We start from the raw sequence: 25,961 nt of genomic DNA, 5'->3' as shown, positions 1-25,961 counted from the left end.
TAACATTGATGTAAACTGACTTTGACAGCATGAAAAAACATTAATGACTTAGAGGTTGTGTATTATTAAGCGGTGTTTCAAAATATCTGTCAATCAATTTCAAACTAACAGCAGGTTTCAGTTATCTGTTTTGAATTTAGGTGGCGGGGCTATCGTTTTGTTTACACTTGAATCAGACACTGATGATAGTGGAGCTGTCAGTTTATGGCATTATTGCCTCACAGTACTGCTGTTGAGAAAAAATACTTTATCAAAAAAACCTCTTTCTTGTCACCCACACAGCACAAACCTCACTCTTAAAGCTGCAAAAGTGACATAATAATTTGACCAAACTTTAAATCTTAATTTAGCTCGTAGGCTGTTTCCTCACGTTCGTAGCAATCACAAACTTAAACAAATGTCGTTTTAAAGATAATTTTTGAGGCATTGCATTTTGACTGAGCAAGAGGATTAAAGAATGTTCAACAAATATACTGTAAAGCAAATCTTCAACCCCAGGCTGTGTTAACAATAGCTTAATTTAAACTATGCATGGAAATCACTAAAGCAGTCACTGTCACGCTCCTGGCAGCAGAATGTCAAGAGCTACTGGCAGTGGTCCAGTTCTCCTTCTTAACTCAGTTAGACTGTTTAATCCCATTACAAAAACAGATCTATCATAGTTTCCAAAACTACATGAAACTGTTGTCGGAAATTGGCAAACTTTAGTTCTCTTCATTGTCTTTTTTTCTCTGTTCACCACTGAGATCATTCCTCTTTTTTTCCTCACTCTATGCTGTTATATTACAGTAGTGTACAAAACCTTATATCATCTAAGACTTCTAGCTTCTGCTTGATCCCAATTTACCCCACAGCACCACAACAGGAACTGCCTGTCAGGCTTTAATACATCCACTGAGGGAGTGAGTCCTTTCGAATCAGTGAAAAATACTCCACTACCAACTTTGTGTTCAAAGTCACATAGGGCTTTTCCATTGGCACTTTTGCCCGCCCCAGTTCACTGCATTTTCATAACCAGTTATAATGTGTCAAGCTTTGCCGTGTCGCACCCAAAGACCATCTTCAGAGTGGGGCCAAAGACTCTCCCCATCAAACAAGAGTGTGTTGTGAGACTCAACTCATATTTGTGCAGGAGACCAGAAAAACAGACTTAATTAAAAGTCTATGTGTTCAGCTCTAAGTACTTTTGTAGCCTCTAACTGAATCTCTGTTGTTTAAAGTTTAGTCTCTCTCCTGTGTCCCTGTTTGTACTTTCAGGTATCTTTATTTTGTTTAACGTAATATGCAGTATTTCTACATTAAAATGTCTAAAAACACTGGACCTGTGGCATATATTTTGTTGAGTTGCATGCCTAGTATTATTCCAAACAAATTATTGTTTCTAGAAAATAGACAAACCCAGAAAAATTAATAATTTGTTCAAGGTAATGGTGCATTTCCCACTAGCAGCTCATGGCTACAATTTGGGGTAGAAGTGATAGAGGAGAATGAGGAATGAAGTCAGTAAATGTGACTAAACATGATGTGAATCAAACTGTAATACATTACCTCATCTGTAAAATAAATTAAATTCCTGCCTGAGTCATGTGAGATATCTTTTCATCGGCAATGGTAGTTGTTTAAAAATGATGAAAACAACTCCCATGATGCAATTCTACTTTACGACATTATCAAACTGTGTCTTTTGTCATTGTTTTAATGTGAGACCCCTAGAATTTACATATTGTGTGTTTAAGTAACTGCTGATGAAAATCCATCATTTACACCCAGAATACTTTTATTATGAAGAATTAATCTGAAATTAAATGTTTTGTCCACCATTATACTGGCATTTAACTCAGGGCATGCGTGTCATTGAAAGACACACCTTAAAGCGAGTTGCCCTGTTGTAATGGAGAAGCAAACCCCTGTGGTGGGCTGACACAGCAAATCAAACCAAGCCAAGCCAGAACATATATAGAAAAGGCACTGTGCATTCAAGCCAATTGAAGCAACCTAATTCAACTATTACAGAAATCCCATTGTAATTCTTGATGCACTACTTGCACATTTATAATCACTGGGTCCAATGAAGAGTTGAAAGAAAAAGTTTTTACATTGTTTGTTTGAATTGAGAGGTTGAAAACGAACCACAAATGAATTTCCCTCCACATTAAGGGTCTGTAAATCAATAGAAATTTAAAAAAAAAAAAAAAAAAAACAATTTAAAAAATGCTTTTTGAGGATTACTTTTTATGGTGATGCCTATACAGTAGCTTCACTGCGTGCCTTTTATGTCAGCCTTTGTGTGCAGATAAAGACAAAGCACAAGCCAAAAAATAAAGCTATCATAGCATATATTGATGAATATGGCACAGAAGCTTTCCCCCTCCTCTCCGCATTCAAAACAATGCGCTCTCTGCAGCTGAGTTTTATAGTTACCAATTACTTTGGGATGGAGGACACCAGACTACAACTCAAACTGACAGGCAATTTTGAGAGTAGGAAAGCTTAAAAAATTTGAATACCTCAACCCTGTGTAAAGTTTGCAATAACAAAATCTTAAATTTACACAGGTCCATAGTAGGGCTGCAATGGAAGTTTGTTTCCATTATTGATTAATTTACCAATTATTGTCATGGTTAATCATTTAGTCTATTGCAGTGGTTCCCAGCTTATTTAGGGAGCCCCCTTCTTTTATTGAAGAGCTGAGACCTCACCAAGCACACAAACAAACAGACCACAAAAAAGTAATGCAATGTTTTGCTTGAAAAATGACTGAAATGATTAATTGATTACCAAAATATTTGGCAAATAATTTTCATTTTATAGACTAATCAGCTAATTGATTAATCAGCTAATTGTTGCATCCATGGCATCCATGATTGTTGTGTCCACAGACACACACATAATGTAGCATTCAGCTGGTATGAACCTGTGTACATTAACTATCAGTCTGTCCAACAGAGACAGCATTCATGTGTCCACTGACTCAAACACCGAAGCAAACATCTGAATTTAAACGGCTGTAGGGAACAGTTCCCAACTGTGCGAGCGCCCGCTGTGTGAGAAGGTGTGTGTGTATGTATGCAATGTAATGTGTGGGTGGCTGGCAGGCACTTGCTTTGGGGACGAAGCTGCCAAAAAGCCTGCTGTCTGGACTCAGTTTACAGTGGAGTATCCCTCCTTCTGCCCTGCCGCCACACTCCTCCACCCCGAGCCTCTGTGTGTCAGACGCAGTGTGGTTTAAGAAGGTGGCACGCTGCCTATCAGAGATAGAGAGGGAGGGCAGACGGGGCCGAGGTGGGCTCTGTTGGCAGGAGACACAGTCTCCAGACCTAACATACACACACACACACACACAATCTTAGACGCACTTAGATATAAAAAAAAAAAACACACTCATTCATGCACTGACTCGCTCACTCATCCTTTGGCCTGCGACATGTGTGTGCTAATTAGCTCTTGGCACACTTGCATATGTATGTGTGTGTGTGTGTGTGTGTGTGTGTGTGTGTGTGTGTGTGTGTGTGTGTGTGTGTGTGTGTGTGTGTGTGTGTTTAGCAGTCAGCCTTACAGTGCAGACACCCTTGAGTGTTTATTAAATGAGTCTTGGGGCCAGATATTTAATGAAAGACCAATCTGGCTTGGTGCTTTGGTTCAAAAGAGTCAGAGGGGAGGAGAGGGGACGTGAGACAGGACAGTTGTGTGTGGGTGGGGGGGGGGGGGGGGGGGGTGATAGAGAGACAGCTAGAGGAAACAAAATGCAAAGAAAATTGGATGAAACCAAGAAAGAAATGTGCAGATTGTAATCTGAGGGAGAATGGAAAATGGGATATGAGAGAAAGAGTCAGAGAGGCTGTTTTTTATTATTGAGGGGGGTGAGGGACACAGAGAGGAATGCACTAGGAGAGCAGAATAGGATGTAGTTGATTACTGTATTTTAATTTCCCTCTTATGCCTGAGGATAAACTGTCATACACACACACATGCACACACAGACACACACATACATGCACACACATAAGCATGCAGAGTCATGCACAGTTTTACAATCGAGTTTGTCTTTAATTAAAAGCCAGAACAATTTTGTCCAGTTTAATTAAATGTCGAACTAAAAGAAAGCAGAAAGTGGCATGTTGAATTTATGCTATATTAAATCTTAACTATATTGCTATTCGGTCAGAATGAAAAGACGCATGTAAGCAGCTCATGTGCACGCCGATTCATATGCTTGCGTGTGTGTCCTGCTATATAGTAACTCTGAGATGAGATTGTATAACTACCCTGCAGCTACTCAGAACAAATAGGCACACTTTATTATTTTTTGAAGGGAATTTCACATGATTTGAAGTCCTCTAATCTCTGTTGCCTGACTTCTTATTGGCAATTTTCATTTCTTTCCCTCTGTGTTGCTTTTTCGATATGAAAGTTCCATGTGAAGATTTTATGGGGAATCGAGCCCGAGACCTCCCAATTTGGAACGAATGAAAGTGTGAAGCAAATCGCTGTAGCCATCGGCCCCTGTCATCACAAGTAATTTCACATGTAAATAGCACGTATAAATTGGAAATGTAAATGAGGAAAAATACTACACGAACAAATACTTTTAACTCAACAAATGTTCAGATGTTAATATGCTATCTTAATTGGTCTTACTGCATTCTCACATCCGCCCACTGAGCTCCTTTGACTTTGAATGTTAATAACTTCGAACCTTCCGGGCTCTCTCCTCCCTCAGACACTATAGGCAAGTGGAAGCATGCTTTCGCTGTCTATTAATCAGCATGTGCTGGGTAAAACAGATGTGATAAAATGGGCTGGTCAAAGCAGTTAATGAGCTTAACAGCTATAAATTGCATTATAGACCTCGGTGAGGATGCAAAATCTATCTTGACCGTGGAAGAAGTAAGAGAGAACGGGAGGAATGTTAGTTAAAGCCTCTATTTCAGGCAGTGTGATGCAGCTAAATGCACTCACACATACAATACATGTGAACACAAAGCAACAAACACACGCAGACATACGGTCACACAAATAGAGTGTCAGTGTTGGGGTTGAGGCTCTGGCTCTTGTGGATGTTCTCCTGGGAAATCACACTGAATAAAATTAGACCTGAGGAATTCTGTCTCTGTGTGTGTGTGTGTGTGTGTGTGTGTGTGTGTGTGTGTGCATGTGTGTGTGTGTGTGTGTGTGTTTTTGTGTTTGTGAGAGCGTGTGCCAAGCAGTCTCTCTCCTCTCCTCTCCACTCCTTCCCTTAATCAATATATAGTTCAATCAGCAGTTCCTATCTTGACCTGTGGCACATACAAACACCTTCATGTAGCTTTGTCCCTAGGTATACAGCATATATATGCATCATCAGGTGCATCAACACACTTATCTCTAAGCTGTTGATGCTGGTAGTTTGTATTAGTTGGCCTCAATTTGGTTGTGTTGCGTGTGTCTCTTGTAACACTGCGGGAAGAGTAGGGTAAATGGCAGGGATGTTCCTAACTACTAATTTCCCTGTTGATTAAACAGAAATTTTAATTTAGCATAGTCTAAAAGGAAGAAAACACTCACAACAAAATTTAGCACAATTTATTAACTGATAAGGTTAAACATCGTCTGAAAAACTCATTTTTTCAAAATGTCCATCTTGCTGGTTGACAACATCTGGTCATTATGGCAGTTAGAGGGGCGCTGCGGCCTGCCGGGATGCAACCCCGGCAAGTGGCGGGTGGCTGCATAACATCTTAGAGACAACAGTTAACCACACCGTACATTAATCAGATCTTGCTGAATTAGTTTGACTGACTAGCATTCCTGGTGTTGGCTAGTGCAAGCAGCGACATTCAATTTAGTTCCTACATTCTCACAACTTTGCTACAAATACCACTGGTGGTGCTCAAAATCCCTCTAGTGGTACACTTTAAATGAAAATACTTAAACTGTGAGTTTGCTGAAATGTAAAATACAAACTGCGAAATAAGTTTTGTCTTTGCTGTAATATTTTTGTCCCAATATAAGCCTGCTACGTAGTCATGTGGCACACATGGGGAGGCGGCCATGATGCCAGATATCTCTCATATGACAGCAGCAGGTAGTCAAAGGCACTGTGGTAAACTTTCATTTCATCTCTTCCAGCTGTAAATCGTCGGCACAGACAATACAGTATCTTTTCCACTTGGACCCAGCCACTAAAAACCATGATAATATTTATGTTTATTAGTCTCTATTGTTTACAGAGTTATCAGTACACGTGGTATGCTATCAGTTCAGGTTGGCATTATTGGCACGTGCCATTTTGTGTGCTGAATTTAAATGGAGTGGAATCCATGTCCAACTGGCACTGTGCCAATCTGGTTTTGGGGTGCTCCCATTGCTGCCAATTCAACATTGCTAAATAATGCTTACAGAAATATACACACCTTACGCAAACACACACACACACACACACACACACACACACACACACACACACACACACACACACACACACACAGCTGTTTTGTTCAAAATAACATGGGGTCCTTTCCTTTCCTTTGGTTTAAATATTCAGTATTCAGGATCTTGCACATTGGATATCTTTTCTTCTATTATTCTTTATTTATAGAGCCTAAAATCATAGTTTTGTCTCGCCTGGCTACACAGTCTGAACACAGCATACAGTATGTGTGTTGTTGTGTTCGAGGTGCACAGGGAAAAGATTGAGTCTCTAAGAATAAAAGATTGTCATATCACTTTAATATGCTTTATTCTCCCTTTGGTCATATTGATTTTATTTCAGTGTCACCTCTCAGGTTAGAATATTGGAAGATTTCCATTCACTGACATGCTGAAAACACAAGTAGCATCACTAAAAACATCAACCTGCGCTTCCTGCCTGGCGGCATCTCTTCCCAGGCACACAAGTTCAAACACATGAAAATCTGAGTGCCACGAAAATATTTTTTACCCTCCTCAACTCCCTCCCGCCATCCTCTCCCACACTGTCTCCCTCCAAATTCAACTCTTCTTATTGTGCTACTCTGAAAAGCAGCAGCAACACAAAGTCTGTTTGTAAGTGATTGTTTCTTATTTCTGTGTGCTCATGTGAGAACAGCGTTAGATCTTGTGTGTGTTTGTGTATTCTGTATGTTTGTGCTGTATTGATTGCTGCTGGTACGTGGGGAAATGAGGATGGATCAGTGTAAAGAAGGAGGAACAGAAGACAATACACAAACAACGAGAATGGCCAGAAGAATGAAAGAGACACAAAATGAGCCACATATCAATCTGAGACAGGAGGAGAGATTTATTTAAGCTCTCCGAATCCTCTTTCCTTTCTGATGATTGTATTCAATGTTTCCTTCCCCCCTTCTGAATTCTAAATGATCCATGTACCAAATACTCTCCTCTTGTCTGAGTCTTAGTTTGAGCAGTGTTCTTGTCTGAGACGGGGCGTCACTACGAGGAGGCATGTTTTGCTCTCGGATGTTGTTCTTGTGTGTTTCTAATCTTTTGTTGTCTGCATGTCTCGTTTGTGCCCTACAGAGCAATCACTTTGGACAATCAGCTGGTTGTCTTGGCAACCACAGCAGCGGACGCAGGGCGTTACCACGTAGAGGCGGTGAACGAGATGACAGGAGAGAATGTGACGAGTCCGGCCGTCTACCTGAGCATCTCAGGTAACAAACATTCTGCTCGATTGTAAAAGTTTTGGGGTGTAAGAGCGAACAGCTTGGATAATAACGTGGTGTTCATTCTGCAAGTCAGAATCAGTTAAGTCTACATTGAATTAAACCGTGCAGCATATTTAAATCTCACAGAAGCAGAGTTTATTCCACAATCAAACATGATTGATTGTGGATTATGAGATTTTCAGACTCTCTGAGAAATTGTTACTTGCTCAATATTTGATTTTATTTCACCTTTTTAGGCTTTTGACGGAGCTTGATTGGGGTCTCTGTGTCGAATGAATCCAGTTAACTAAAAATATAACTAAAACCCAAAGATTCAATTGAAATCTGCTCTATTTATTGAGCTGAGAAAGCAGAAGGCAGTTGAGTGGCAGCCTAATTACTGTTGACAACCCGTAGATAAAACCTGAAAATGAGATGAGCAGCCGAGGATATGAAATGTTGATTAAATACGTATCTGAAGCATTAGAAAAACAGATGTAGCCTGCTTAATTTCGCACTCTTCTATTTTTTTGCAAGCTACTTGATCCAAATACTGGAGGTCCTGACTATTACACTGAAAAGCCTAAATTATTGATATAATATGAATGAGAGATTAACTTGGAGATTCCAACAACTGAAATTGATACGACACAGCTGGATATTTTCATAAGAGAAGGTTCACCTCTCAGATGGTCTTGTTAAACTATAAAATAATGCTTTCTAGTCACTGTTGTTGTGTGATGTTAAAGATAGAATATAAGGGCTGGGTATCAGTGCTCAATACCTTTAAGGTATTGACCAAAAAAAATAATAATAATAACAGTATCAGGTAGTATAGATACTTCTCCAGTCAAAGGAAACCTGCATTAGATCCTTTTTGTACCCATATCAAGAAAAAAAGACTATTAAATGTAGCATGTGATTGGCCCACTATTGCAACAGCTAAAACCCATACAGTCTGTGGTGGAGGGCGGCGTATTTTACCAAGAGGCTACCAAAACATTACAAAAGTATGGCTATATGACACGCTTGTGCATAAATGCATAAAATTTGTAAGTATTACTTAAAGAATGCTTCTGTTGAAATTATGCATATCAGTATGTGTATTAAAAAAATAAACATATCAAATGAAGTACTCTATTGTATCACTTTAAGGGTACTGGTATTGCTACTGGTATTGTATATTTTTTTAAATGATACCCAGCTTTATAGAATATATAGGATTTTTCAGTTGCTGTTTGTAAATGCTACACTGAAAGTTTGCCCCTTCTCTCCAGCAACGAACAAGAGAGAGCGAAAGAGCAGTGGTGGCTGAGAGATCTAGAAAGTGAATGAAGTGAGAGAGACATAACACATTACTTTCTGCTTATTTCACTATTTATGTTTTAAAGTACAAATAAACACATCCACACACAATGTTGAAGTGAACTTTCATCCTGTTATTGTGCGTCCTGTATTGTGTCACAGACTGAGAGCACGGGAAAGAGATGGACACAGTGATATAATTGTTGGTTGCTATGTTTTCATAGAGTCCAGACCTCACACCCTGCTCAGTGTTATTGGCTGGGGGCTGAAGTCAAAGCCAAGGCCTAGAGGCTGACAGCCAGAAGTATCCCAAAAAACAAAATAATGAGAAAATGAGAAAGTACAAGCAGAAGGCAGGGTCTGTGTACATACAAACACCACCACACACTTCTAGAAAATCCTGCATAGAGGCAAGTTTTATTTTGGCCTTTTGGTATGTAACTTACAAAACACTGCTGACTATTTATTGGTGTTTACAAACACTTGATATTTTAGTATGGTTTTGTCTGTTGCCTGTTGATGTGTGATTTTATATTAAAGGCATATGGTGCAACATTTTATTAAAACACAAAATAGACTAGCATTGTCTAACACATTGACATAGACAATGTCCATGCAAACATCGTTGATGGACAGTGACGTTGTTTTTTTGTTTTTTGTTTTTTTGAGGGGAGGAAAGAGTGTCTGTCCCCTGGTAGAAAAGCCAACATACTCATCATGTAGTCACCTCTGCTTCCCACTGTTGCTCTGATGGCAACCTCCAGCTGTTTCACTCAGCCGAAGGGAGCAGGCAGATTAACTCTCACATCCCCGCCAGGCGAGTGTCCAGCATACATTCATGTGCCGGGTTTAAAATGGTCTACATGTCTGAAACTTCGTTGTATTTGGCCTCTGAAGCTTGAAACAAAGCTAGCTGGCTGGCGAGGCAGGTGAGCCAAGACAACAATTGTGGCACAAATGAAAGAAACACTAACAGCAGCCTGCAGAAAAGAAACACTGCTGGCAACCGAGCATCTTGGGTTCACCTAACTGGGCAGACTTAATAAGAAAATAACAAACGGGACGTGGAGACGTAGTGCTACTGTACGTACAGCAAAAGCTTGTTTTTATTTTCTCTCCCACATGTAAAAAAACTGAATGAAATTCCTGCCATACAGCAACTCTGAGGGGACACACTACCTCAAATACAGATACAGTATAAATACAGAAGGCCATGGCTGTCAGCTGTCAGCGATGGGCAATGGCATTGTCCATCGGCCCAGCCCTGCTATAGATTCATATAAACATAATCCCTCTAAATCATCACTAATGACCTGCTAGAATTGTGTGGTGATGTCTGTATCTGCAGAGAACCTGCCTTCTGCCTTTACTTTTTTCTCATGTTTTTCTTTATTCCTGACTCTTCTGGGTTCCAGCCTTTGGGCAGTGATGTGTAGCCCCCAGCCAATACAACACGTAGGCTTATTGGTTAGAACTCTATAAAAACAGAGCGACCAAGAATTACTTAGTGCTCTCTGTCTCATTCCTCTGCTGTCTGTCTGTAAGAGATGCAGAAAGAGTTTTACACACACAGACACACACAGGCAGAGCAGACTGAGGATCACTTCAGCTGTATTCACACAAAATCCAGAGGTGTGGGCCTGTTTATTCTTTAGTCTGTAGGTCTCTCTCCCTCTCTCTTGTTCGTTGATCCATGGAGAAGGGGGCCAACTTTCAAAAGTGTGTTTACAAACAATCCTGCATATTTTACCTTTAAATTAAAGGGTTGAGTCATGCAGGCTCAAATTTAATTAAATGAATTCTTGTGACCAAACTTCATTTGCATTGCATTACCTATGCATAGCCACTGTGCTGCATGTAGGCCTATTAATTGTTTTTAATTAATGAATGTTAGTGAATGTCATTGCAGCCTTTTGTTCATTATTGAACAAATAGGCTACTCTCCTAAGGGGCAGCAAAGTTTGGCGAATTTTTTGTTTCCCCTGCCTCTATCCTGGTCTTTATCACTGAATCACTTTATCGCTGAATCCCTTTCACTATATCGCTTCTCCTTGGAGGCCAGAGGATAGACTCTACTGTCGAACAGTCCTTCAGCTGAAGTGTTCACTGTGGTTAAATGAAAGAGCGAGGGAGGGAGGGAGCGCACTGTCCCTGGTGGCTGTATAGAGTTTTAATTAGATTCTCTTTACAGGGTTGTATCCTTTGGCATCCTTTGTCACAAATGCACACACACTGATACACACACAATCACATAAATATACACACAGCACCTTGTTACAGCTGTCAGAGTCGAGTGCTCCCTTGGGTGTTTTTTAGGAATCGTAAGGGTATAGTTAGGCTTCACTGATCAGTCTTCGGCCATAAACGTCCGGGTGCGCATGTGTTTGTCTCTGTTTATCAGTGTGTATTTTCTACAATAAACACGTCTTGGGTAAATATCCCTTGCTATAAAGCAGCATGTTTGATTCAGTTATTTGTTATTGAGATTGGAGAGGAACAGAGGAAAGAGGAATTAAATACTCACTGGAGGGCAAACAAAAGAGTCACAATGATGCAAAGAGCAAGATGTGAAAGAGGAAAGACCAAAGAAAACAAACAGTGAGACATGGAAACGATAGGTATTTCACATCGAGTTATTTTCTAAGTCATTCCTCCATATTTAACCTTTAACAGCTCATTTGTCGGTTGATTGGTTTTGGAAAAGGAAAAGATGTTGCAGATGGGAATGTGTGCGGATCATATCACGTGTAGAGTATAAATTTGGATTGAAACGTGAGTTTTGCTTCTAGATTTTTACTTTAAAAAGTATTCTCTGTTAGACTAACAGTTACAACATTATGTACACACTGAGCAGCCGACTGGGCCTGTTAATGGTAGAGATAAGCAAAAGTTTGCTAGCAGGAAATTTGACGGGGGAAAAAAAGAATCAATTTTGTGCAAATGAGATTAAATTGAAGTGAATTGAAGTGATAGACAGTTCACCAGGTTAACTGACACAAGAAATTATGTGAATGAGCTCATGGAAATTGTGTTTTTGTTCATCTGTACCTCCTCTTTTTTTAAAAAACATTTCCGGTCCTATCTCTCTTTCTCTCCATTTCCCGTCTCCGCTCTTTGCACTTTTACATTCCATTAAGCATCCTGTACAGGATCTGAAGACAGAAGTTCATAGCTGTCAGTCAAATTTTCTATTTCTAAAAATGTTGTCTGTCTTTTCAGAAATTCACCAGAATAAATGAGATGCCTTTTTTTCCTATTCTTCCCTTTTCTTACTTTGATTCGAGCGTCATGCTGAAAAGAGAAGAAGAGAAAGAGCACTGGTAGAGAAAGAGACTCGCTAATGAAGTGAGTCATGGGTGAAGACTGAGGATATGACCGACAACCTGTTAATGTCAGGGCTGCTGGTGGAGAAGACTCTTGCATGTCTCTAGCACACAAGCACAGGCACTAACAGTTAACATACTTTCACACGCTGGTCACACTCATGCTGTGAGAGGATTGACAGTCCAAATTTTTTGGCTAACCCACAGAGCCTGTAAGAAAAGTGGCATACAACCAGCTGTATGACCTGCCTACTTGACAGATCCATTATCTGCATGTCCCTGACCACTATCCTGTGAGTGTGGCCTAGACGGCTGCAAATAAAAAGCACTAACTGTCGTCCGTGGTCGGGATGGAACAGCCACAATTGATAGCGGCTCAACAGCTTGGTGAGAGGTCACACTGTAATCACAGGAAGTAAAGCCCGCCTCTAAAATAAACAGCTCCTGGAGCTTTTTATCACTGCTGACAACACATGGTGTTACAGAAGACATTTTTCAGTCAGTTATCACTGCAGACTGAACATGACAGATTGACAGGATTTTAAATATTCTAAGGATGTACTGTACAAGGTGCTTAGATATCAAATCAACAAAGCAAATCACATCTACACAGCTACCCCAGGGAGGAAGGGTCAGATTCAAGGTGCAGGTCTGGTCAATTAGTTACAGTATACACGTTTGATTCTGTGTGTGTGTGTGTGTGTGTGTGTGTGTGTGTGTGTGTTTGCATTAGAGAGACAGAGAGTTCTAATGGCCTCAGGGTATTTCTGTTAATGGCAGGAGATGAGGATCCCTACTCCAATTAATTAAGCTCCATGCATACCTGCTATCATCACTCCCTCTCTGTCTCTCTTTAATACACACACACACACATACACACACACACCTCTGCCCGTCAATCAAAACAGCAGTCAGTCTCCCTGTTTGCCCAGAAGACTGTGTGCATGTCTGTGTGCTTCTCTTCAGTTCACAGCAGTGGAGGTCTTTGTAGATTTGTACATCAGACCATTAGAGCAGCAAAATATCCCCAAAGAGAGTACTCGCTGGAGGGAGGCTCACACACCCACATTCTCACACACACACACACACACACACACGAGCACAAAGCACAAAGACATGCAAACGTACACATGCAAAAGATACACGATGAGAAACACTTGGCATATCTGGACATCATCAAAGACCTGCACTTTGCAGAATAAAGAAATGAGACAAAACGGCTTGAGATCTCCACAACCCGAGATTAAGAAGTTATGATCCCACATGCATTCTCTAGACCTCATATATATAACAACAGGAGAGAGAAGAGGAGAGGAGAGGGTGTGCAGAGTAGAAGAACAGAAGGCAGAATAAGAGAAGAAAGAGAGGGAAGCAGACTGTGGCAGACGCACACAGTATAGCTGATATAATTACTATAGCACTTTAAATGCTATCTCAGCTTTGGGCTCAATAGTTGATCAGCTGCCTTTATCTTTTCTAAAGAGAAGACAGCAATGTCACGCTTGTTAATGATTGCTGAACTGCAAAAATAGCTTATATCGTCAACTGGCGGCCCATGGGCCACATCTGGCCCTCTGGAGCTTCCCAACCAGCCCTCAGAATGACCTGATGAAATTATTGTGATGTATTTGCAGTATTACACCTGGATGCATGTGGTGGAATTCCCAGAGAAAACGCTCTAGTAAGTTACTGCTAATGCAAATAAGGGGTGTAAGAAAATAGTGATACTATTGAGTATATATTGATATTATGTTTGATGATACAATACTGATTCTCAAAAATCTGTGTCATAATATTTTGACACATGCAGATATTCATTGCAGTGGTTCATTTTATGTTGTATTTAAATCCTCGACTGCTAGATGGCGGTCTTGTTATCTATTGTCATTCTTCTGATCGGACTTTTTTTTTTTTTGTTCTTTTTACTGTGACAGTTTTCCCAAAATTAATGGAAAAAATAGCAATATATCATATTGCTTATATTATCACAATATATCCCAAAATATCGAATTGTATACTTGCCAAAACACAGCCATAATGAACCTTAACATTTGCTGCTGCTGCAGCTTCACATTTATTGACTTTTATTTTGAAGCTGTCTTAGGAACAACAATGTGTTTTTCATGTGCTTGGTTTACAACTATTCCTTGTCAAACATGCGTCTACAAATCAAGACAATGGCCGTTTTGGGCATTTTTTTTGACAGAGGATCAATTTGAAATGTTGCGGGGAGTAACAGAACAGTCAAGAGCAGCCACAGTTGGATGAAGAGCTGCAGGTGGCGGGCTGCACACCTCTTACTCCTGAGCCTGCCAACCAACATGTCAGCGTTCCCTGCTGTTCACACACTCATGACGTGTGCAGCATAAAATCACATCATGATTGCTCACAGAATGTTGGAAAAATATCTCGGCAATAATTCGTTTTGCTGCCACAAGAGTTCTATGACCCGCAGTATTAAACCGCATTTGCTGTTATCACCAGTAACTACAGGTGTCACAAACATATTAACAGTGCAACTGCATAACAGTGTGAAAACTGGTTAGAGTTGATTAATATTTCCTCTGAGTCAGCATTCTGCAATTACAGATTTAAACCATCACTCCTCAGTGAACTGCCTCCTTGGCAGAACTGTAAGAGTATTTTTTTGTTAAGTATCAAGGTATCATTATGGATTTCTTATGTTTTTAGGAGTCTGATTCACATAGGCTAAGAAAAACAATGAAAGATAATATTAAGCAATAATTGTCCTAAATATTAGGTTTAAATAAATGTAATTTCTTTTATTGGAAATCTGGCCTCTACACTATCTGCTTCTAAAAATTCTTGCCCTTGGACAGATGTAGTTGAAGAGCCCTGGCTTTGAATATTATGTGCACACATGGAAACACTGCTTACCGAGTGCTTTCTTTCAAAGAGACTACTCCAGCTCTTTAGCATTTCACTTCCAAAGTTTGGGGACTTTCAAAACAGATAAAAAGAAAGAGGAAAAAAAGATCGATGCAGCACAGGCCGAAATGTCCTGACTTTTAGTCCCTAAATGCAATTGATAGCATCTGTTGGTTAGACCCTCGCTGCCTCATAAATGTTCGCATCTTTCAAATTCCACAACACCAGTTTGCACCACAGGCTTTCTCTTATAAATCTGTAGCCTCCAAACCCAAGCTGAGATGACCTTGGTGACAGCACCAGGTTATATTTCAAACTTGACAAAGCTCCCTCTAGATTAGAACCACAGAAGACTTTTTAGAAATTCTTTTCACAGACTGAGTAGCACTTCCCATGACAAGTGAACTGATCTTGATGAATAAAATCTTTGGAGTTCCCCCTTTACAACACTCTATATATTGTAGCTTAATAATTGCTGCGTGGCAGAAGTCAATGCAAACTCCTGGCAACAAAGTTTCTAGAAATAAGTTCTCTTGAACACAAGGAAGTTGGAAGAAGCTGTTTGAATATTTCCAGCTCATCTTTGAAGCTTCATAGTTCTGCACAGTAATGAATTGAGTTATAAATTTGTTTCTGCAGTATAAAGAGCAGAGCCAATCAGCAGACAGTTTCACAAGTACTGTATACAGTGGGGTAGTTTTATAGAGCACAAATATAGATAAGAGCAGTCCCAAGGAGGAAATGATGAGAAAAGACAGTGACACAAGAGAAACACAGAAGAAGGTTTGAGAAGACAACCGAGGGACGGATTGGCTCCAAGTGCATAAATGCATTGTGAAATAACCTTACATCCTTTCATAACCTTAATCACTGTATATGTGTGTGTCAGGGAGGGTGTAGGAGTCTGCGTTTGATTACCTCGCCTTGGTGATTTGAGGAGAGTCTGTCTGAGTTTGATTACGCCTCCTGAAGGAGACCCCCCTGGTGTCTGCCATTTAACATCACTCCATTTGTCCGGTTTATCCTCTTTTCCCCTTCCTGCCTTCATCGAGCAGGGCTTGTCACCTTGCGGCCCTGAGAAGTGACGGAGTGGCCTTTGTCACGAGCTGAGGAATAGACTCGTGTAGCATCTGACTCAGCTGACCTCCGAATAACCCAGACACACGCGCGCACACACAGCATCACATGTACACAGTGTTGGTTGGAAAATAGGTATGAAAGAAGCATAAGAGACAAATAGGTAACGCTGTTTGAAGAGGTGGGCAAAAGACTGTCATTACGCTGTCATAACCACCTCATGACTGTTGTCATTAAGTGTCATTCGGTCAATCATATCATCTTTATTGCGAAGTTGACACTGCTTGAGATGTCTTTCTTATGACAACTTGGCATTAATCAAGCCAATGCTGTCTTCAAGTCTTTAGAAGAAGTTTTGACATCTTGTGGATGCAGTCTGTTTTTAAAAAGTCTTAATCAATAACATTCTGAATTATTAGCGGTGTCACAATTTCAATATTAAATCAAAAATCAATTGAAATGAGCTTTCAGTTTCAGGAACTGAATTTTCAGTTTCAGATTCTCACAGAATTTATTTTTCTCTCCAAACCACCTACTTGTGGCATTCGGCACAAATGAGCCTTATAACATTTAATAAGATATTTCTGACAAATCCAAATGGTAGCACTTGAAGTTCTGGAATTTATTTATGGCAGGGTTTTAGAAACATTTTACAGTCTAATAAAACTTAATCTTCTTTCTGATCATCTTTATGACAAGTCCAAAATGTACCTCTTCACTTGAGGTCAAGAAAGGTGACATACTTATAATGGTCTCATAGCAGCCAATATCAAAACCAACAACATTTGACAGTACAATGTGATGTTAAAACATGAAGCTAAACAAATTCGTCAAGTTTGATAATATCAAGTTGTCATAACGAAGACATCGTTGGCTTGAAAAATTTCAGGTTGTGATTACAAAGACATCTCAAGCAGTGTTAACTTTGCATTAAACGTGACATAATTGACCAAATTACACTAAATGCCAACAGTCATGAACATTCATAAAGACTTCTTGACCATGACATGGTTATGACAGTGTAATGACAGTCTTATTCACACCCCTTCAAATAAAGAGTTACTGAAAAATGTTTTGCTTTTAGCATTCAAACAGAATATGGCACCTGACACACAAGTTTCTGTTTCTGTAAAAAGCTTTTATGAATACATGGTTTTAAGTATTTGACGGAACACTGAAACCTGTTTGTTTAAGTGTGTGTGCTCGGTGTTAACGTTTCTGTTGTTATTTTCATGCATGCTTGTGTGTCCCTGTGTCATTTGTTTCTTTTTCTAATCGTCTTCCCTCCCTTCCAGATGTTTCCTTTCCACATCACTGACTCTTAAATGAGAGCCTGCCGTGGATCCTTCTGTGCACGTGTGTGACTGCGCGTGTGTGTCTAAACATACGTGTGTGTGTTTTTGCTCCAGGTCCCATCCCAGTTGTTCTTTGGCGCGTCTAATTGGAGGTATTTTAGTGTCCCTGGAGAGAGCGAGTGTGCGATTGTGTTTTTGTGAAGTGGAATCTGTGTGGTTTGTGTGTGTGCACATGCATACATCTGTGTGTGTGTGTGTGTGTGTGTGTGTGTGTGTGTGTGTGCGCGCCAGTGCATTGTAGTGGCGCAGACCCCGACACCTGCCAGCCCTCATTTAAAAGCTTAAACATAGGATCAGAGAATCCCCTGCATCCCTGTGTGCAGTCAAGTTGTTTCCAGCGCTGCAGCTCTCATCATGTGCTCGAGGTGTTTTGCATTTTGCTGTATCATGCCTTGGTAGGCTTCATGGAACACCCTAGAAACCTTTTTAACCAACATGGCAACATAATGATCTGTGCCACAATCTGTCTCAGTGTGCTCTGCGCGGATAAACTAGTGTTGGTTAGGGAATACATCTCAGGAGATTTCAGTCAGAATACTGACAGACGTGGAGTTGTGATTCTCTCCCAGACTTTTTGGCTGGTGACCCCTAAAAACAAAACAAATGCCAAATTGGATGCTGTGTAACAACTAACCACCCCCTGCTAGAAGCACAGGTGTACGCACTGAACAGTGACACTAAACCTTTTTTTTCTCCCACTCTCCCTCTCAAATGACTGCTCTTAATTAATTACTGGCAGAATCTATGGCCATGTTGGGAAGCAGCTGCCAATATTCTTTATTTAACAGTGAGATGAAAACGGCTCAAAGATTTCACAGTTACGGTCAGATGTTGTTAGTCTTTTCCCCTATTAGCTAACAGGGACCTTCCTGCATGGTCTTTGGTGAATGCAAAACTATAATTGGCAACAGCAGCAGCTCTCAGATCAGAGTAGGACATGTTAATCTGATTTTGTGAAAGATGGTGTTAAAAGTGTATGTTAATTATAGGAATGTCATTTTCAACTGTTTTCCCATGTTTAATGCTGAAGGAAAAAAACAGCACTTGACTAACAGAAAAAAGAGAGAGCCGGGGTCCAAAAAGCACAATAAAGCCGCTCAGTGCACCCGTTGAATTTATTGCCGCACAACCTTGAAGTGACTGTCTCACACTGAAGTGTGTAGCCGAGTAGTCTTTGCAGTTTATTTCCAACATTTTCAACAGGATGTGAAGAAGTAACACTCCTGATATATAAAAGACGTCTTTGCATTGTGTTGCAGAAATATCTACTAAAGTTAGCATGCTCACCAGCTGGCACCAGCCCATTCTGTCTAGCAATAAAACCGTGTAGTTGCAGGTGGGAGGTGTTTGCGAGCAGCAAATTTGCTAAGTTACACAAGCTTTCTTAGTTTTTACAGTCTTATAAAAAACGTCAAGAAAATGCTCTTACGGGCATTGCCCCTAATAAACCATACACCTTCTGAATTCAGGTCTCTCTGTTTTGCCGAACAAAGGCAAGTTTGTTTGTAAAACAGACTTAATTCAGTCTCAGCAGACACTAAAAACAACTCACCAAAAACATTTTGATTTGTCTTTCTACTGTTTGGTAATCATCACCTCTGATTTGGTTTAAAGAATCCTCAGTCCACCACATTAGATGTGAAAATACTGTGGCTCCCTGCTGCCTCTCTGATACCCGACCTCCCTCTCGCTCCTCTCTGTCTTCTGAGTCAGAGTCCCAGTCAGAGCTGCTATAAATCACGTAGGTACTGTATTCCCTGTTGTCAAGCTGGCCTCTGTCTGTCTCTGAGTCTGTGTCCTATTCCGGTCCAGCCTTGTTCACAGAGAGGCTGCTGAGCGTGGTTCTGTTTCCCGTCATGTAAAACAAACACTCCCCCAGTGGTTCAAGCTGCAGGTCTGGTCAGACTCGCATCGACCAAGTCCCACTAGCTACGTGGCTAACTGAGCTAACGGCAGCTAGACTAGCAACAGCCACAGACAATTACAGCAAAGACTATAGTGAGCAGCAGTTTGGAGTTACCTTTTTCTCTAAGCAGTCTTGTAGATTTGGGCATGCAAATCATTATTTTACTTTTTGGACCAATGTATACTGCCAAAACTTTTTGGTCAATTAATTGATTAGTTGATCGGCATAAAATTTAGATTTGCTAATTGTTGCCCTATGTGGAGGATTTGGTGCTTTTATCTGTTATATCATTCAAAATTATCCTTGGATTTCGGACTGTTTGTTGAACAAAACAACACATCTGAATAGTCAGCTTGGGATTTGTGATTCCCATTTTTCACTTTTGCTGAGGCAATTTATAGACTAAAGATTAAAAGCAATTGTTATATGGATCCTCAACCATGGTCTGTTTTTAGTTGATAATGATTACACACTCAGATCATTACTCCAGGTGTCGTGTCTTCACTTTGACTGGGCAGGAGAGTTTCAGTGGAAGCAATAATCAGCGTTCAGCAAGCACCAAATCTTATTTTGGTCCTGTTATTTGCGCATGCTTTTTGCCTAAGGCAGCCAGATACAGCAGTTTCTGTAGAAACCCATTTGAACAGGTTCTTTTGAAAATAGAGTTGGGAGACAAAAGACAGCACCACATGGGCTTCAGATGCTGCAGTGTGTTCAGGCTTTCTTATAATAACTCTAAATTCTTCTACACCAGCCTTCATTTTGTGACCATCTGTGATGGTTCTTTAACATCACAATGCTAGATGTGCAAAAAAAAAGCTTCACTTTATTGTTGTGGTTCATTGAGGAAATGAACCTGGATTAAAGGCTTAATATCCATCAATCATTTTCCGTGATGTCATATGCATTAAAGCAAATATGTGTGGTATTTTATATAACATCACAGAGTATAGTGGCGACTAATTTCCCTGTCAGTTAAATGAAAATTTTAATTTTAGTAAAAGTAAGAAGAACTCAATTTATTAATTGATAAGGTTAAACATTGTCCAAAAAAATATTGCATATATAAGAATCCATTTGAAGCTGTTAATAACTTTTTTCAAATTGTATTTTTTACAGTTGAAATGTGAAATGAAATGCACTTTGCACCAAGCATTATGAGCATTACACATCATCCTAGAAAACATGACAACAGCTCACTGAATACCTTGTACCTTTGATGAGTTCAGACCGAACATACCTCTGCTGAATGTAGTTACGCATTGCTGTGGTCAAGTGTTTATATACTAGTTCATTCTGATACAACCTTATTTTCATTTTCCACATCAGAATACTGTCAAATCATGCTGTTTTTACGAGATGTCATCTTGCAATCCATAACCTCATCTAGGTAGATTGCAAGAAGCTGAGGACTGCTCGCCTCACCTTCCCCTTCCAACTGTGTAGGAGAAACTACAGTGGTCACAAGACAAGCAAAATAATGTGAAATACCTTATTTAGAGCCAGTGCTCGGTTTGTCTGTTATGGGCTACTGTAGAAATATGGCAGTGATGGCCTTCGTAGATATAAAGGATTCATTCCAAGATAATAAAAGCAATGATTCTTTTTTCAGTTGATTATACACCAATAAAAACATACTTGTGAATATTATCTTCCAGTCCTGCCATATTCTGCCAATTAATCCTGCTTAATCTTACTCACTGGACCTTTAAGAGTGGGCTACAGGATTACCATGCCAAGAAATTCTGAATTTGTCAGTGTCTTAAATAGTTACATAATTATTTATAAGCTGTAATGAAACTATGATCGAGTCCAAGCCGACTCTTTTGAAGTAGAGATTGCGTAGGAAGCCGTATTCAAGCTGTCCAAAGGCAAGTTATGTAGATTACAATCCTGAAGGTCACTTAAAAGAATCACTGTTCCATTTAATTACATGTAAACCTTGAAGAGCGAGTATCAGTATGCTGGAGTTTGGGAGTAATTTTTCTAACATGCTTATATCTGTAACCTTGTGTCTGCGAGGTTAATTTGAAAGATCTAACCTTGTGTGAAGACACATTAGGACTACAATGATCTCTTTTGTATTGAAAGTCACGTCATTTGAAGCCTACGGATGTGGAACACACATACACAATCATACAAATAGGCACTAATACTCAGTGGTTTTGATAAAGAGGCTTGGCTAATGAATCACTGCTTTGATTAATTCCTGCTACAACTGGTGGTGTCTGGAATTATTATATTCAATATTTCAGTTGCAAAGGGATCAGACTTGTCTGTGTTGATCCCTGTCTCCCCTCTCTGTCTGTTTCCTCTGTCTCTCTCATTTCTGTCTCTTGCCGTCCCTTCTCTCTTCCTCTTTCTCAGTGTAATGAGGCTCCTCTGTGGTTCTATAATTAAAACCCCAGTGTACAGACAGGAGTGATGGAAGGATGGACAGGAAACTGACTCATGGACTGTGTCAGTATGACTGGCGAACTGAGTGTGTGTCTATGTGTATATGCTCTACTTGTTCCACCTACTTATTGCTTTAATTGCAAGCGTGTTTTACAGCATGATGAAATAGATTAAGATGGATGCTCATGGACACGGCTTTGACCAAGCATTTTTTTACAGACGCACGCCCACTCAAGCTGTCTTCAAATCCTCCTCCATTCAGGAATGAAATAGTCAATAGACAAAAGAGAAGGCAACAAAAAGGCAGGCGGTGAGAAAGGTGTCCAGCGGGAGAGGAAACAGACAAAAAGTCACAGACGCTGGATGTAACAAGTTTGTAAGAATCAATGAACAAGCAGAGGCTGTGGAGGTAAAGAGGACAGAGAACAGTAACAGAAAGAAGCTTTTAATGTTACACAGGTTTCTGACAACATTGTTTACTGCAAGGTACCAGTTGCATTCAGGGCACAGTGATGTACGAATGTGCTATACTATTTGTGAGCAGTGTGAGGGGGGTCACATGCAGTAGTGCTTGTCTCGAGGGTCACTGCTATATCCAACAATGCTCTACAGTCGGTGAGGACTACAAAAGTAATATAAAAATGACTCAAGAATTATACAGAATAGTGCTCAGGGTGCAGATTTTAGGCTATGAGTCCCTTAATTTAATGTAATATTACCTCTAGCTCTTTTTTGGCTGGCAGTAGAACCAGAGACCAAAATTAGCACCAGCCACAAGCCAAATGCTGGTAAAATATGCAAGTAGCTCATTCAGCAGCCCAAAAAAAAAAATCTTGTTAATCTATTGAGTGTCTGGTAAAAATTGAACATTCACTAGCCATTTGGCTGCTGGACAGAAAAGTTAATTTTAGACCCTGATTACAACTGACCAATAGTGTCATGCAGAGCACACGACCCCCTCCTAATATTTACCCACATTCCTTAATTGTCAAGGCAGCCATGTGGACTTGCTCCAGGACTGAGTAGTAAGTTCTCAGAGTGGATTTAGGTGCAATATTATCGGTATGAGTCCTTGGAGAAAAAGTGACTGGGGGAGAAATATAGAGTTAATAAAAGGTTAAATTAATATGATTTAGGCCATGTAGGGAAAACAAACAAAGAAGTCTGCTGATGCTATTAAACATATAAACCTTTATTTCACTAAAATTCAACTTGAATACTTTTTTTTTATCAGTTGCTTCCCCTGTCATTGTTAATGATTGATTAAAAAATGTGGGGTGGGGGTTGTGTGAACTTCTTTTCAGCTTTTGAAGTTGGGCCTGCCGGAAAACGTTTGGTAACCACTGAGCTAATTAATGTAAGCTAATGCTAATGCTTAAACTCAGTCTGCTAACAATTCCACCTCCAGCTTACTTTTTAATGTTTCCATCGCACACGTTCTAAAACAAGAACTTAATGGCTGCATACATGATAAAATGTTAATGTGAAAAGACTGAGGCTAAAGCTATACTCCTGCAACCATTGGCCAGACGTTGAAATGCGAAACATATATATACAGTATATGATAAATGACGGAAATACAGTCATTAAAAAAGGAAAAGGAAGTGCAGGGATTTGATAAAATGCAGCGGACCTTGGGACTTTCACCCAACAAGACTATCTTGTCTGCGATTGCCGGCCGAAGAGCGAGCCAGAGAGAGTTGTGTCGTTGTCTGCCCACTTGCCCACAATGTAGGTTTTTGAATCCTTCAAATGTAAAGCCTGACAGGCCTTAAATTGTGACAGTTGTTTAGCTCAAGTAGTAGTGTCAGTTGTTGCTCGGCATTTCACTGCTATCTAGCTATTTCAATATATTAGGCTGGATTATGATGTGTGCCTAACTAATGCAAACCTGCTAACTTTTTAAGATACTGGTTTTCTAGCTAACAGTCAACAGTGCATTTGGTTTGGGTAACTGACAAATAAAATTCAATATTGCACATGAAATCTAAAAATGAGAAGCCTGCTAGCAGCATTGATTCAGCACTTGATTTTATTGAAAGACAACTGGACACGGCGAGGTTGTAAAAAATGTCATCAGGTTATTGTCTGGCCCAGACTCTGTGAGTGTGTGCTGTGTTTGTGTGTGCATCAAGTGAGTCTTGCAGCAATAAGAGAGTGATGCGGATGGAACAATTTCCTATTTTGATGCATTTGTTCAGTTTAGACATGCTGCAACATCCACTTGAACAAGCAGAGGGGGGGTTTGGATGGAGAAATGATGTAGGCGGAAGCATAGTTGATGTAGCATCGCCGCTGACTAATGCACATCTCCAGACAAATACTTGGGCAGGGATACCATCTCGGCTGCCTTAAGGAGCTGAAATGCACGAGCACACACGACACACACACGGGATGCTGAATGAGGTGTCAAGTGTGCAGATAAGTAGCGTGGTGCTCGTGGTTTTAATGATCCTGTCAGTCACTCGGCTGTCCCTTATCGCCACCTCGCTATACACCCTGCAACCCAAGACTGTGTGAGTGCGTCAGTCAGCGAGTGTGCATGAAGATTAATATTCGCGATTGGAGCTTTGTTCCAGCTGAGGCCTTGTGTTGGACGCAGTGTACATGCAGACAGACGTTTTACACTTTTCCCACTGTGTTCCGTAGTGGTGCTTTGTTTTGATACTCATCACTGTGTGAAAATGCGTGAGGCTTCACGACTCCAATGTGAGCAACCCAACGGGACATGCTGTTCATATGCCAGCTTGTATCAGCACACACAGGCTATATTCAGGGCTTTCATAAACAGTTTTCAGAGTACCCCGAATATAAATGAAATATTATTGTGCATGCGAACACACTGATTGTCTCTGTGTGTCAGAGCTTCCTGCTGGGTGTAACAGGTTATTGGAGTAGCAGGCCAGTCAGCAGATGTTAATTTGAAGCAATAGAAGTGGAAGAGAAAAAGAGAGATTGAGGGGGCTGGTGAATGATGGGGCAGGGCGGCAAAGGAAAGATTGGATTTAAGGAACAGACGAAAGATAAAGGATGGGTAAATAGGAGGAGAGATGATGAGGTGCTGAGGAAGGGGGAATATGTTCAGTGGGAGAAGGAAGGGGGCAAAAAGGGAGGGGTGATTGTGTCAGTGGTTGCTTGATTTAGCATGTGTTGTGTGTGTGGGGGTGAGCGCAGCGATATGGATACAATTTTCTGTCATGGTGTAAATTTGTACATTTTATGGAAATTCAAGCTGTTTAGTCATGCCTGTGGCTCAGGAGGTAGAGCAGGTCGTCCTCTAATCGCAGGGTTGACTCCTCCTGTCCAATGTGTCAACATGTCCTTGAGCAAGAATTTCAACCCCAATTGTTAGACAAATTGAAAAAAATCAAGTTGTAAAGTGCTTTGAATAAAAACATGTTATTAATTCAGTCAATTTACCATTAATAAGCAAAGTCAAATGTTTGACAAACTTAAATACTGGAATATTTCAAAACAAATTCTTAACAGGATTGTCAGTTTTTATTCAAAAACCAATAAACACGGGTTGAGGGCCAAGGCTGTGCCTTGTACTCCACCAAAGGGCATTCATAAATTGCGCTGTCACTCTGATCTATTGCTATTGATACTCGTGCCCTTTTGCCCTCAATAAACAAGGCAGTTGCTGTGTCTTTGTTAATGCAAAGGAAAACAAAAACAAGTCATGTTGAGCTGATGAGAAATAATGTGTGGAAGCATTTCAGACTTGACACTGTAGGTGAACAGTAACTTTACCGTAACAACAAATCAGTAGTCACATCTTGTGGTAGCTTGTCACTCAGTGAAGTAGCTAATTACTAATTCACTAATGAAAGAAAAAAAACATTGAAAATACATTAAGGCTACATTTGTTGAGTTAAAATAAATTTGAACAATATTTGTTAGTTCTTATTTGTTCATTTTATGGGTAAAGGGCAACCTTAATTCTTAATCTTGAGATGATTACTGATGCGTTGCTTTTAGAAACACTTCCAAAGTAGGTTGTAATGTGAAAATGATGACCAATGTTATTGACTAGTCAAGTCTGGGGGTTTCACTTAGACATACTGGATACTAGCCCTAACCT

At 40.2% G+C, this 25,961-nt stretch overlaps 1 protein-coding gene across 1 annotated transcript in view; it reads left to right on the top strand.

Moving 5' to 3' along the window:
- The window catches only part of LOC146329694 (protein sidekick-1-like), a 334,563-nt gene that overhangs the window by 153,235 nt on the left and 155,367 nt on the right, over positions 1–25,961 (top strand). The window contains exon 5 of the mRNA XM_084714965.1: positions 7,498–7,631. Within this exon, the coding sequence (XP_084571091.1) occupies positions 7,498–7,631 (134 nt within the window). The remainder of the gene's footprint in view (positions 1–7,497; positions 7,632–25,961) is intronic.

This window comes from Lutjanus erythropterus, chromosome 3 (genome assembly GCF_056507025.1).
Source record: "Lutjanus erythropterus isolate fLutEry1 chromosome 3, fLutEry1.hap2, whole genome shotgun sequence".
Lineage (NCBI taxonomy): Eukaryota > Metazoa > Chordata > Actinopteri > Lutjaniformes > Lutjanidae > Lutjanus > Lutjanus erythropterus.
Note: the sequence above shows the minus strand (reverse complement) of the source record. Positions and strands in the feature narration are given on the sequence as shown.